Source organism: Lynx rufus, unplaced genomic scaffold, assembly GCF_022079265.1.
Source record: "Lynx rufus isolate CCGP_SWC_20201006 ecotype Redwood Valley unplaced genomic scaffold, mLynRuf1.p SCAF_7, whole genome shotgun sequence".
NCBI lineage: Eukaryota > Metazoa > Chordata > Mammalia > Carnivora > Felidae > Lynx > Lynx rufus.
Window position 1 is genome coordinate 76493493 of NW_025814889.1, and position 13219 is coordinate 76506711.

The window sequence follows — 13219 nt, forward strand, 5'->3', positions numbered from 1 at the left end:
GTGGCCAGCAGAGAGCACTAGTGTCTCATGACAGGCCAGCCTCCCTTTGTGTGGTTGGAGCCCACCCAGCCCGGTTCCCCTTCCCCAAGCTTTTGCCCTCACCTCCCCCAAGCAGGGGGCATCTCCATGCAGCCTCCTTTCTATCTCCATGGTTCAGGTCAGGCCAAATGGCCACCCTAGTCCCCCACACTCAGAAAAAGGAGACAGAGGCAGGCCTGGTGCTTCAAGCCTTTGTTGAGAAAGAAGGTCTGGGATTTATGTACACGGGAGAAGGGAGGTGGTACATGTACAAAAAGAAGTGGCTCCCTGTATTCCCCTCCAGGGGCTGAGAAGAAACTGGCAGGAGACTGAGAAAATAGCTAAGACCACCATGCCCCCTGTCCCCTGCCAAAAAAAAAACAAAAAAAAACCAAAAAAAAAACCCCAAAAAACAAAAAAAAAACCCTTGCTATGGAAAGGAAGTGAGGATGCTGATATCACACCCTTTCTCTAGCTATCCTGGGGTTGGGGCTGGGAAAACCTCTACCCTTCTGCCCACCTCGACAAGAACAGAGTCAGCCTAGAGTGGAAAGGGCCAAGGGCAGTAAGCGTGGCATGGCATCTCTCCTCTACCCTTATCACCAGGGCACAGCTGGGTGGGGCCCAGGCTTAGGTGGGCCTTGCTCCTGGTAAAATATGATCTGTGACTGGAAGGGTACTGGAGCTCCCTAAGTGTGGATACTTCCAGACCACAGCTGACCACAGAGCTGCAAAATGGAAGGGGAAAAACAGAAGGAATAGTCGCGTTCTCCTTTTGTCCTTCTGGCCTAGGGGCCCCTGTATCGGCTAAGGCTGGAAATGATTTTTCCCAGCCCTGAGCTGACCATTGGTGACCTTTTAGGAAAAGAAGACCCTGGGGGCAAAGTGCAGTACTAGAGGCACCAGGGGAGTGTCAGGCCCAGTGCCCCTGACATCAGGCACGCGCAGCTCTGAGCGCTGGGGTAGACGCTGGGTTGAAAGCAGCATAGCTCTCTGCTGCACCCTCAGCCAATTCCAGGGCTCCAGGTCCACGGGTTGGACTTGCAGGACTCTGGGAGTTGAAGTGCTTCTGCCACCAAGAGGGCCTTAGTGGGGGCCTGGAGCCCGAGGGGGGCCGTTGGGTGGTGCGGCACTCCTGGCTTGGTGGCGAACGACGATGGGCTGGCGGTGGAGGCCTGTGGGGAAAAGGAAGGCCTGTGAACAGGCAGGGAGGCTGGGCCAGGCCCGCCGTCTGTAGGAACAGTCCCTTCAGGAGCAGCCCCACAGGCAGGGCCAAAGAAGAGCCAGCCATGAGGCCGATGAGGGAGAAGCTTAAAGGAAGGTAGAGAGGATGGTCAGAGACACTGCTGGGGCTCTGCATTTTCAGAGGACCAGGTGGGGGTGACTAGAGGCCACTGGGCAGTGGTAGAAACAAAGTAGACTCAACAATAGCCAGAAGCTGGGGAGAGACCCCAGGTAGACCAAATATCGGGGAACAGATCAAGGGACATCTGATATGCCCTGGGCAGAAGCTACTGCCAGAGCTTTTATGATGGGGATGGAGAGGCACAGGTCACAAAGGATACCAGGGCCCAGGAATGGAGCCTCAGCAATGAGAGGTGGTGGCCTGGTCCTGCCTGCTCTGGAAACTCCCTGCCCCTTGGGTCTTAGTAGAAGCCAGGACAGCATTAGTCGGGGAGAGAATACTTCCCTGAGGGCACATGCAAGGGATAAGCCATGGTTCTCAGAGCATGGGGCATGCAAGTAGAGAAGTATGTGCCCCCATCACCATGAGGCTGCCAGAGGATGGTTCCAAGTCATGCAGGGGAGGAGGTGCCTGTGGGCCCAGCAGGAGTCCTGGGAGGTGGGCATGCAGAGGGGACAGCTGCGGTGCCCAGTACCTGTCAAGGGCCCCAGCCTTGGGGGTTAACAGTTTGACTCATCATGGTGGGCTGCATCGCAGAAGAAGCGTGAGCCCCGCTTGGCAGTACGGGCCGTGAAAGGGACACTCTTCAGCACTGCGGCCCAGGAAAGAGACACAGTGGTCAGGCCTCATGGGGATGGGATGGGAGGAGGGCCCAAAAGGGTAGGGTTGGAGTCTGGGAGCTGGGCCTAGTGGCCAGACCCAAGGGAAGGACAAGGGCCCCACCTGTAATGATGTCTTCAATGGTACCGTCCTTCCCTTCGTAAACAGGCCGATGCTCCTTGGCCTGGCGCCTCCTCAACTCTGCAATTAGCTCCTGCTGTTGCCACTTGTTCCGCTGGGAGGGGGTCTAGGGCCAAGCATTTGAAGGGGAAGGGAGTCATCACTAACCTACCATGGGGCTGGTTCCTGCCCCTAGATGCAGCCTGAAGATGCCCTTGATTTGTGTACAGCAGCCCACTCCTCATCATTGCCTAGGAATCCCTCCCAAAGCCCCTCTCCCCATCCCTTCAGACTTCAGCCTCACACCCTCTGGGTGGTCTCTGGGCTCCAGTTTTCCACCTCTCAAGCTCTCTCCCCACCCCCTCCTAATCCTTTGCTCTGCTCTCCAGGCCCCAGCTCTTGGTCCCACCCACCTTGGCATCCAGTTTCTTGGCTTCCTGAGCCAGCTGCTTCTCCCGCATTACCTCCTCCTGCTTCTTTCTAGCTTCGTTCTCTTGTTCTGCTTCCTAAGAACCATGGGGGGTTGGGGGGTGGTGGTGAGGCTCACACAGGCTGTGAGGGGAGGGGCTGACACCGAGGGTGGAGAATGGGTGGCAGTGGGGCCAGCAACCCCAGGTGGCCACCCTCTGGAGGGGCACTTCCTGCCCTGAACAATGACAGGAAGGGCCTGGGCCCCCACCCTGCCCACCCGTTCACAGCTGAGAGGCCTGTGGCCAGCTTCCATCGCTCCCTCCCAGGACTCCGAGGACTTGGATCCCAGCCTTCCCTCCCCCTACCAGTTTTCTTGCAGCCAAACTCCTTTTTAAAAGCCTTTCTTCCGCTCACCTTGTAAGAACGAATGAATCGGACAAATACCGGGAAGAATACAGAAGGGGGTGTGGTCTTGGGACTCTCACCGAAGTAGCGCACAACTGCATTGTAGGCCTCCTGGGGAAGGGGTGGACAGCAGGGATCAGCCTGGCAGAGGAGAAGCCCGGCTCCCCGCTGGGGACAGGAGGCTCACAGAAAGCAGTGCTCAGGGCCAGAGGAGGAAAACCAGCATCCCCCAGCCCTGTGGGATGGAAGAGAACTCAGGGCTCCCAAAGCTCCTTAGAATATGTCCCCAGGGGCAGCTGTCTGCCCCCGCACCCCGGCCTCTGCCATGCCTCTTCTCCACCACATACAGACACCCAACTGTGTGGTAAAAGTTCTTTGGTTCAAGAACCAGAACAAAGTTCACCTGGAGGGACACAGTGCCTCGGCCCTGGCCGCTCCCACCCGCCTCCACCTTTTGCCCACCTCAGCCGTCTTGGCATCACGCTGGAGCTTGTCCAGTTTGCCTTCGTTGGTGCTGAGGAAGTTCCGAAGGACACTGTTGTCATGTATGCTGCACTCCCGCCGAATCAGCTCCATGCCACGGCCCAGCTCCTTCACATCTAGCAGCACGTTCTCCAGGGACACTGTGGTCACCAGAGCCTGGGCTGAGGCCTACCCAGGGGCCAACATGCCCATCTCCCAGCCCAGGGCTACACAGAACTCTGTGCACGCAACCCCCCGACCCCCACCCTACACCCTGCAGCAAGCAGGTTCTCCTGCCTCTGCTTCCAGGTTAGAAGGGCACACCCAGCTACCAGGGCTCTCACAGGCAAGGAAAAGGAATGGGGCTATGAGCTCATGACCCCAAAGAGCAAGGCAGCACAGGAAAGCAAGCCAGAGAGACTGCTGGTCTCCAAGATGGAGCTGCCTCAAGCCCACCTCAGTTTTCATGAGTGGGGCAGAAATGACAGCTGCCTTATGTCTGTGGGGCTTTATAGTTTTTCTATAAATGGAGAAAATGCAGTCTCCAGGGCCAGCACGAGGGAGCTGGGAATGAAGAGCCACCTCTGCCTTCCTCTGCCTACTCCCATGGCACCCAAATGGGAAAGGCTGGGCTAGGCGGGTGCCTGCAGGAAGGCTCCCTCGGGGGTGGCCCCTACCCATGGCCCCAGCGGAAAGCTTTGAAGTGGCCAGAAGGGAGGTAACAAAGGCCAGAAACGAAGGACCCAAGCGTTCCCTCTCCTAAGCTTCCTGGGATTGTCCTGGCCTAGACATGAGAGCAGGCTCGCTGGGCCAAGCTCCCCTTACCTGCTGCAGCCTTCTCCACAAAGTGTAGCTCATGCCAGAAGTTGGCCAGGTCTGGGTACTTCTCCTTCACCGTCAATGCGATGAAATGCAGCAGTGTCATCTTCCTGTCAGTGGACTTGGTATCCAGCAGCTGAGAGGGGGGCAGGGGGTGGTGAGAGAGGGCTGAGCACCATGGCTCCTCAGGCTTCCTGGCCCTGGGTTGTCCCCACCATCTTACCAGATCCAAGCTCTGGAGCTTGAAGCCGTACACAGCTCCTCGCTTGCTGCTGTTCATGTAGTTCCCTAGTGCAAGTATGATCTATCCAAAAGATGCATGAGAGGAAGTCAGGCCATGGCCTGCGGGCTCCTTCCTCCACCCAGGCCCCAGGCCCACCGGTGCCTGCATCCACAACCTCTCCTCACCTCCAACATCTGCTTCAGCTTCTGTGAGGACTTGACAGAGGCAGAGGCTGCAATGATGGCATTGAGTTGCTGGAAGGAAGATGAAGAGCTGCGTGAGCCTAGGCCGGGGGGTGGGGGGGGGGGTAGGCAAAGTCTGAGAGGGGCTGGCAGGGACGGACTGACAGGGCACGGGAGGGGACTGGCAGGTGGAGGGGTAGCCGCAGATGACCCCGACTGGGCCAGAGGATATACCGGCGTGAGCATCTGCAGGTTGTCTTGGAAGTTGCCCAGGAAGGCCATGCCAGCCATCCTCTGGGTTAGCCGCTCCACCTTGCTGAAGAGCAGCATGAAGCGGTCCTCGGCCGCCAGCTCCTCCAGGGGCTGCCGCTCCCGCTCGTATTGCCTCAGAAGCTTCACCTCAGCCTCTGTGGGCAGGAAGCGCATCAGGCACTCCACGAAGTCCACTGGTAGGGTCTGTAGGTCAAACCTGTGCAGGAGGAAGGAGTTTAGTTCAGGTCTTGCATTTGCCCATTACCCATCATCCCTTTTTTTCTCCAGCTCCTAGAGGGACTGCCGGTGGGGTCGGTGAGCAGGATGCAGCCAGAGGCCTAGAGGGCCTATTGCCTCATCTATCAGAGCGTGAGTAACATCCTAGGTGAATAGTCCATGGCCTGATTTAAAACCCCTCAGCGCCCTCCCTCTACCCTTAGGGAGAAATCTTAATACCTGAGTGTGGCTTATGAGGCTCAGCCTGCAAGACTTCTGCCCACCTGTCTCTACCCTGTCTCTTCAACTCCCCTCCTATGCTGAAGTCATGGTGAATTTTCAGTACCTAGGGCACCAAGCTTCTCCCTCCAGGCACTGAAATGGACTTCATATACTTCCTCACCTCCTCTGGGAAGCCTTCCTGAATCACCAAGCTCAGCTACCTGGCCTGCCCTGTTCCCCCAAAGCTGCCTGTACCTCTGCCACCTAGGTGGTTATCACCCACGCTACTGAACTGTTCTGCCTAGACTGGCAGCAACTTGAGTGAAGGTTTGCGCTGAATGCCCAGCACCTCACATGGTGCCTGGCACACAGCACAAATACACTAAGTTCTGGCCAAGCCAGTGAATGACTGAAAGATGGGAGACACATCTGTCGAAGCCCTAGAATCCAGGGAAAGCCAGGATAGTAGGTGGAGAACTGGATTGCCAACTGGCTGGGGACCAGGACGAGGTCAGTGGGAGCCTCACGTGTGGATGGCCCTGCAGATCTCCTCGGCTGAGCGGCCAGCCTTGCGTAGGGTGATGGCTAGGTTCTTGGCACGATTGGCTTCCAACAGGGTCACCTTGCTGGCGGCCTTTTGCGCTGTCTTGTTCTTAGAGCAGATGAGATCAAGGGCAGGGCCCTGGGCTTTCGTCTTGAACAGTTCTTCAAATTTGTCCAGGTCCAGATCCTGGCAGGAGTGGACAAGAAGGGACAATGCGGTCACCTCATTCTACTAAAGGGCCCCTGGCAGCACGCCCAGTGTCCATTCAGCTCTGGTTCACGGAGGCCTGATTCTAAGGGGGTTTCCAAGGCCAGGAGATCTGGCTAACAGCACGATCTAGTCCCCAGCCCTCAACCCCACCCCTGAGGGCTCCAGGCCCTGCTACCTCCAAGATCTTCTCGTCATCAAGTTCACTGAAGACAGTGCCGCTGATCTGATTGGGTTTCAGTGCTGTCCAGTTGAAGACAGGCAGCCGGAACTTGGTCTTGATAGGTTTCTTGATACGAATGGCTAATTTGGAAGGAGGTTCAGTGAGGCTGGGGCCAAGGACACTCTCTCTCCATCCCACTAGCCCTGCCCAGAGTCCTGGGGACACTCACCTGACAGGCCTACTGTCAACACCACAGAGGGAGCAGCACCAGGGAGAGGTGGGGCTGGGGGACACTTGTCTGGGGGAAAACAAATGCCACAGTGACCCATGGTCCAAAAGCCTCTTTAGAGACGCCCTCCCCAGTGCTCCCCAACCCGTCTTCAAAGCCTCTTGGGGAAAGAGGATGCGTGAACTCCCTGCCCCTCCGGCTCCCAGGGGTCCTAACTCTGGTAGGGCAGGTCTCACTAGCCTCTGGCTCCCTGTCTTCTGCTCTGGTCTAAGCCCTCTCTTCGGCTTTCCACAGAGGAATCAGGAGCAGCACCTTCATAATCCTTAAAACAGACCCACGTCCACCCTTGGACACCCCCTGCCCAGTAACTTGAGCCTCCCTCAGATTCTTGCCCTCCCTCAACCCTCCCCCACTTGACTTCACGTCCTTCTACCCACATCCCCGGCTTCTCCCTAAGGGAGGCACTGTGGGCCCAGGTTTTGGTCTGGCCCCAAGATGAGGCTGCCCTTCAGGACTCCTAGGGTTCTCCTCACCTGGTAATGGGGGTGGTGGAGGGGGCAGGGGAGGAGCTGGCGGTGGAGGCAGAGGCAGGGACTCCTCGGGTGGTGGGGCTGGAGCCAGGAGGTCCAGGTCGGAGGGCAGCATGCCCTCACTCAGCTCTGCAGGGCCTACCCGGGCCAGGGCCTCACTGCCCACTGACTCCAGGCCCCGGGCCCCGGGCTCTAAGTGGCATCTGCGCTGGAAGGCCTCCTCCTTCTCTTTAATGAGCCGCCTCAGGGTGTGTACCTGGTGGCTCGTGTTCTCGTAAGTCTCCTATCGGGAGACAGCACCATTAAGGAAAGCGTAAGTGGAAGGCACACGCAGCAGTCATTGCCCCTACCCAGGTCTCTCAGCTAGGGTCTCTGGGAGGGTGCCCAGAGGCAGAGAGCAGCGGAAACCCAGGTGGGGGCTGGGGAGGCTGTTCCACAGAACAAGAGATGAGCAGAAGAGCCGTTGGCCCAGCTGGCACCTTCCAGTGCGCTTCCTCCCGGACCCAGCCTTAATCTTGCTGGTTCCTCAAGGCCTGGGTCAGAAGCTGCTCCTATGTAAACCTCCCAGGCCCACCTCTAGCCTCCTGCCACACTGCCCTCAGTGCTCTGTTCCTCAATACTGCTCTCATTGTACTTGGCCTTGTAGAACCACTCAGGTGGCAGCCCCCTGTGGACAACAGCCTGCCCTAGCCATCTCTGTATCCTCCGCATTCCCCAGGACGGCACTTTGGACTCTTAGCAGGGGCTTGGCAGATGTTGACCAAGCTCAGTAGAACCAATATAATTGTATCCCTCTGGAAGAAAAGGTAGGTTGGGGCATGACTTTATAACAACAGGTGAAGTGAGGGGCAGAGAAGCGCTTAAATATGTGAAGCCTCTGGTCTCCTGACTTAGGATACCTGGTGGATAGCACATGGGCTACTCGGCCCTCTCATCACGCAGGGCCCCACCTGCTCCCACCCTCCTCTGTGTGTGTCCTGACCACTTTGGATTCAGTTTCCCTCTCCAACTAAAAATTAGGGTGAAATCATTAGCCCACCCTCATGTGAATGCCTCAAGTGTGAATCAAGATCTGGATTTTCAAAGACATGAAAATCTCAAGAAAGAAAAGCCAAATAAAAAAACCACAATTTTCAGGGGTGCCTGGGTGGCTCAGTCAGTTGAGCGTCCGACTTCGGCTCAGGTCATGATCTCACAGTTTGTGAGTTCAAGCCCCGCATCAGGTTCTGTGCTGACAGCTCAGAGCCTGGAGCCTCCTTCAGATTCTGTGTCTCCCTCTCTCTCTGCCCCACCCTGCTGGCACTCTGTCTTTCGATCTCAAAAATAAATAAACATCAAAAAAATAATTTAAAAAAATTACAATTGTCAGATGCACTTCATATAATAGGATGCAGCTAGCTATATGAAAGAGCAAAGAGATAAAAAATAAATTGATAGGAAAAATATCAAAAAGAAAGAAAAAAGAAAGGAAGGAAGGAAGGGAGAAGGAGAGAGAAAGAAAAGCCAGATCCCCAGGCCCTGGCACCCAGTACCCGTCAGAGACTCCCTTCTCCAGATTACTTGGTACCTTGATGCTCTCTAGTTCCTTTTCCCGCTGCAGCAGCTGCTTCTCTAGCTCTGCCACACGCATCATGTTCTCGTTCTCTAGGTCCAGAAGCTTCTCCGTGAGCTACAGGATGGGAAGGGTAGATTTGGTGCTGACCCTAAAGCCTGGGTACTTTTTTATCTCAGGACCTGGGCTCAACCCCTGTACCCCTCTACTCCTAAGGCAGCGTGGCCCAGTGGCTTCCCTACATCACTCCCATGGGCCCAGGGTCTGAGACCACCTGAAATAGACCACATCTGACTCTCTCAAGACTGAGGCCACCCCATGCCCAGTCCTGGAGGTCAGTGTGTGTTCGAATCTGTGGATGATCCAGGGCCTGAGTCAGAGCATGCTGGGTTCCAAGGCTTCCCTGGGACTCAATCTGGAGGCAAGCGGGTCAGGTCAAGATTCCTGGAACTGAGATGTCCCCTTCCTCTCCCCTCCCTCAACAGTGGTCCTGGCAACAAAAAAAGACTACTTACATGGGAAACATGTTCTTCCAGCTCCTCCACCTTCTCCAGGGCCACGTTCTTGGTCTCAGCATCCTCCAACAAACCTCCCACATCAAACACATTGTCCAGGTATGCCTGGATCTGCACCTGCAGCTTCTCACTCTCTGTGTGCCTTGACTTCTGGAAAAAGCAGAGAGAGTAGTAGTTGGGGGAGCCTCCTGAGAGAGACTCAGTCCTTACCACCCTCTATGACCACTTTCTAGAGCATAAGACCCAAGGAGTTCCTCTGTACCCATGTCACATTCTCACCCAGTGGAGCTGCCTAATTGGAGAGCCCTGTGCAGGAGGGCCTGAGACCCAGGCCTCAGAAGACAGGCAGGGTTCCAGGAGCATCCGTGACTAGGCTCTTGTAAAAGAAAAAACCCTTTGTGATGTGACTAAGCTGGTCCTCTGCCCCCCCAGCTCCTCACCTGTGAGGACTCTGGCCCAGCTCACCTGCAGGAACTCCTCCAGCCCCAGCTTGGTAAATTCATACTGCAGGTGGACCCGGAAGTTCATATCCTCTACTGAGTGCACCACGATGTTGATAAACTGCATGCATGCCACCTGGAGAAGCAGCCCAGAGGGTCAGAGGCAGGAAGGGAAAGGAGAGACGGAAGAGCCAGGGTGTTAGAATCAGTATCATCTGGTGGATAATCAAAAGGAGTGAATAGGGGCACCTGCGTGGCTCAGTCAGTTAAGCTCCCAACTCTTGGTTTTGGCTCAGGTCGTGATCTCACAGTTCGTGAGATTGAGCCCCACATTGGGATTCTCTCTCTCCCTCTCTTTCTGCCCCTCCCCCACTCATGCACACTCTCTCTCTCGTAAAATAAGTAAACGAACTTAAAAAAAAAAGGAATGAATAAAAAAATTGAGTCTTTCTGGGAATAATGAGTATTTTAACTTAAAAATATCAAGCTTGGGGCGCCTGGGTGGCGCAGTCTGTTAAGCGTCCGACTTCAGCCAGGTCATGATCTCACGGTCCGTGAGTTCGAGCCCCACATCAGGCTCTGGGCTGATGGCTCGGAGCCTGGAGCCTGTTTCCGATTCTGTGTCTCCCTCTCTCTCTGCCCCTCCCCCGTTCATGCTCTGTCTCTCTCTGTCCCAAAAATTAAAAAAAAAAAAAAAACACGTTGGAAAAAAAAATATCAAACTTAATATTCAGTTTATGAAGACAAGTAAATTACACAAGAAATAGATGGAAATGAAGATGCAACTTGTTTCCTTTGTACATCAGCAGGTATTTCTTGAGACAACACTACTTAACTAAAGACCCCAGGCTGAAGGGAAGAAAAGCCAAAGGAAAAGCTCCGGTAAAGCGAAGCTGCTCTGAATGGATCCAAATTAGAGACGGTAAGGCCACAAAAGGGGGCAAAGGAGGTAGACCCAAGACACAAAAATGACATTGCCCTGACGTTTCTAAAAGCTCTCTAGCATAGGTGAGTGGACAAGGAGCATTTACTGAGTAGAGAGAATCCTTCTAGGTTCAACACAGAATATCAAGATATGCTGTTGGCCTGGCCTCGTTCTCCAGGAGCATGGGACCTGCTGGGCATGTGCCTGACCCAGGCCCAGTTCCTCACCATGAAGTCGATGTTGCTATCCTCATTCCGGAAATACTCCATCAGCTTCTCAAAGCGGTGCAGCTCCTTGCATACCTGAACAAACAAACTTTCTCAGTGAAAAGATCTATCCCATGCAGAACTTAAGCCCTTGAGCCCTGGCTCCCAGGAACATCATGGCAGAGGGACTGACTGGTTAGTCAGTCAGACTAAGCTGAACTACAACTCTTTCTATGCAAGGGGCCATTGGGACACTTAGAAGAAAGCCCGTAAGTTTAACAAACTCGTCAGGCAGAAGAAAGCCCAGGACCTGGCATCTGCCCGGGGTCCCTGATCCCCACATCAACTTGCTGAGGGAACCCAGTAAAGCCTGTGCCATTAATCAGGACTTTAGGTGCCTCTGGGGTAGGCCAAGAAGAAACACTGTTGGTCAGTTATTGAAGGAAGCAGGGAGGCAGGAGGAAGGTTGGAGGCCATGGCTGAGGCAGAAGGCTGAAGTCCGAGTAGGGACACAGGAGAGGCAGGGTGCAGGAAAGCCCTGTGCTAAGAGGGGTCCAGAGACTCCTCTGAGCCTCTGGCTTCTAGGAGGAAGAGCTATTTCCTGGCTTGAACAATGGATGCTAGGGAAAAGGTCCAGAGAGGAGGAAGGGGTGGGGCCAGCAGCTGCAACTGGATGTCGAGGAATCCTACGTTCAAGCAGATGAGAGTTTCACAGCCAGGGCCAGAGGCGGGGGGAATTCCAAGTAGGAGCTTCCTCTCCCCTCACCAATAACAGCCAATAACTCAGGAAGATCCTTGCTTGTCTTCTCCTCCCACCACAAACACATCTACCTTGGGTTCTACCGGTGGGTTCACCACCTCAAAGCCACCTGGGAAGCCTATTAAAGCACAGGTACTCAGGCCTCCCAGGGGTCTGTAAGTTTAACAAGCTCTTCAGGTATCCTGATGCATGGCCAGGTTAGGGCCGCTGGACTACAGCCCTCAAATGAGGGCATCTTTAGCTGGCCATTCAGGAGCTGTCCTGCCCTAATATCTGCTAAGACTGAAGTTCTGTTTTTGGTAAAAAGAAAAGAAAAGAAGGAAAGACAAGGAAAAGAAAAGAAAAAAAAGAAAAGAAAAAAGAACAGGAAAAGAAAAGAGAAGGAATCAAAAAGAGAAAAGAAAAGAGAAGAGAAAAGGAAAGAAAAGAAAAAGAAAAGAAAAGAAAGAAGCAGTGGGACTGGCTACTTAGCTAAGCACAAGATGTTAGAATCATCGGGATGTGTGAGATCACAGGAAAGGGTGCTTACCTACCTGGCTCCCCACCTCCTCACCAAACACACACACACACAAACACACACACACACACACACACACACACACACACAGATGCAGGAGACTGACCTCTTTGAAATTGTCAAAGGCAGCAAGAATGATTTCGTGACCTCCCCGCACCAAACACACGGCTGCCAAGAGCTCCAAGACAAGGGCTTTGGTCCTAAGGGATGAAGAAAAACAATTAACACCCTAGCTCCCCACCCTAGCCACCATACAGTTCACTTCTACAACTAGGTGAGTCCCTTCAGAGAGTGGAAACAGCCTCAGAAGTGAGGGGAGTGGGTTTTGGAAAGGAAGCAGAGGAAGGAAGTTTGCCCCTCACTAAGCTGTGCAGACCAGAGGGAAGCCAGGGACACTCCTCCTTAAGCTGAAGTGAGGGAGCCGAACCAAGGCACTGACCAGGGCCACAGGACTCCAAAGCCAGGCAGGACTTACAAGGGATAAGTGGAGCCCAAATCTCCAGAGCCCTGGGCACAGTGGGAGGAAAGGGGAGTGAAGGAACTTACCTTGGATTCTTGTTGTTGAGACTGAGTGCAATCTCATTGACAGCATGGGGGTGGGACATGACCAGGTTGAATCCGTACTATAACAAGGGGAAAGGACAGAGGAAGGAAAACCTTGATGCTGAGGAAGGTATATCCCGGCTGGATCTCCTGGACTATAGGCCTGCCAGCAAATGTGTCTTTTTTTTCTTTCTTTTTTTCAAAATCATCTTTTACAAGCTGGTGCCCTCCTAGCTCTTCTAGTTTGGCAGATGAGGCAGAACAGGCGGGGCATCCAAGGCTAGTGCTGCCCCTTTACCTGATAGTTCATGATGGCTCTGAGACAGAGGATACAGACGTGGACGTCATCCTTCTGGCTCACCAGGCGGGAGTTCTTCAGGGCCCTGCGCCCAGGGAGAGTGCTATACCTGGGGAAGAGGGGGCTGCTAGTGAAGGGTCTAGGAGTGCTCACCATCACCCCGACAGCAGCAGCACAAAAGGGGGACAGGAGACCTTGACCCAACGGCCTAGAGAGTGGGGGACGGAGGAAGGGGACAGGGTGTTCAGCTGTTTTCATCTCTCTGCAATAGGCCTTTGTGAGTAAATATCCAGGATCCCAGCTTTATAATCAGTGCCCAAACCATCCTGAGCCCAGGGGCCCTCCAAAGTACAACAGTAGATGTGCAGGCTTTCCTAGTCCTCCAGATGGATCCAGGGAGACGTTTATCCCTGCCTTCCCTCCTCCTCCTTCCAGTCACTGCATCTTCCACAAAT

General features: G+C 54.5%; 1 protein-coding gene across 3 annotated transcripts in view; it reads right to left on the minus strand.

The window, feature by feature from the left end:
- Positions 1-216: 216 nt before the first annotated feature.
- FMNL3 (formin like 3) overlaps positions 217-13219 on the minus strand; it is a 54440-nt gene continuing 41437 nt past the window's right edge. For 2 of the 3 annotated variants that reach the window (XM_047066260.1, XM_047066259.1), the window contains 20 exons: positions 12765-12873; positions 12470-12546; positions 12030-12123; positions 10668-10742; positions 9541-9651; positions 9076-9225; positions 8576-8677; positions 7012-7291; positions 6479-6547; positions 6265-6389; positions 5863-6065; positions 4880-5114; positions 4649-4717; positions 4464-4544; positions 4247-4376; positions 3422-3582; positions 2969-3070; positions 2557-2649; positions 2147-2270; positions 217-1193 (listed from right to left, as the gene is read on the minus strand). In XM_047066260.1, coding sequence (XP_046922216.1) covers positions 1105-1193; positions 2147-2270; positions 2557-2649; positions 2969-3070; positions 3422-3582; positions 4247-4376; positions 4464-4544; positions 4649-4717; positions 4880-5114; positions 5863-6065; positions 6265-6389; positions 6479-6547; positions 7012-7291; positions 8576-8677; positions 9076-9225; positions 9541-9651; positions 10668-10742; positions 12030-12123; positions 12470-12546; positions 12765-12873 — 2479 coding nt within the window. In that variant the 3' untranslated portion in view covers positions 217-1104. Of the gene's footprint in view, positions 1194-1913; positions 2016-2146; positions 2271-2556; positions 2650-2968; positions 3071-3421; positions 3583-4246; positions 4377-4463; positions 4545-4648; positions 4718-4879; positions 5115-5862; positions 6066-6264; positions 6390-6478; positions 6548-7011; positions 7292-8575; positions 8678-9075; positions 9226-9540; positions 9652-10667; positions 10743-12029; positions 12124-12469; positions 12547-12764; positions 12874-13219 lie in introns of those variants that run through there. The other variant, XM_047066261.1, reaches the window with a different exon arrangement.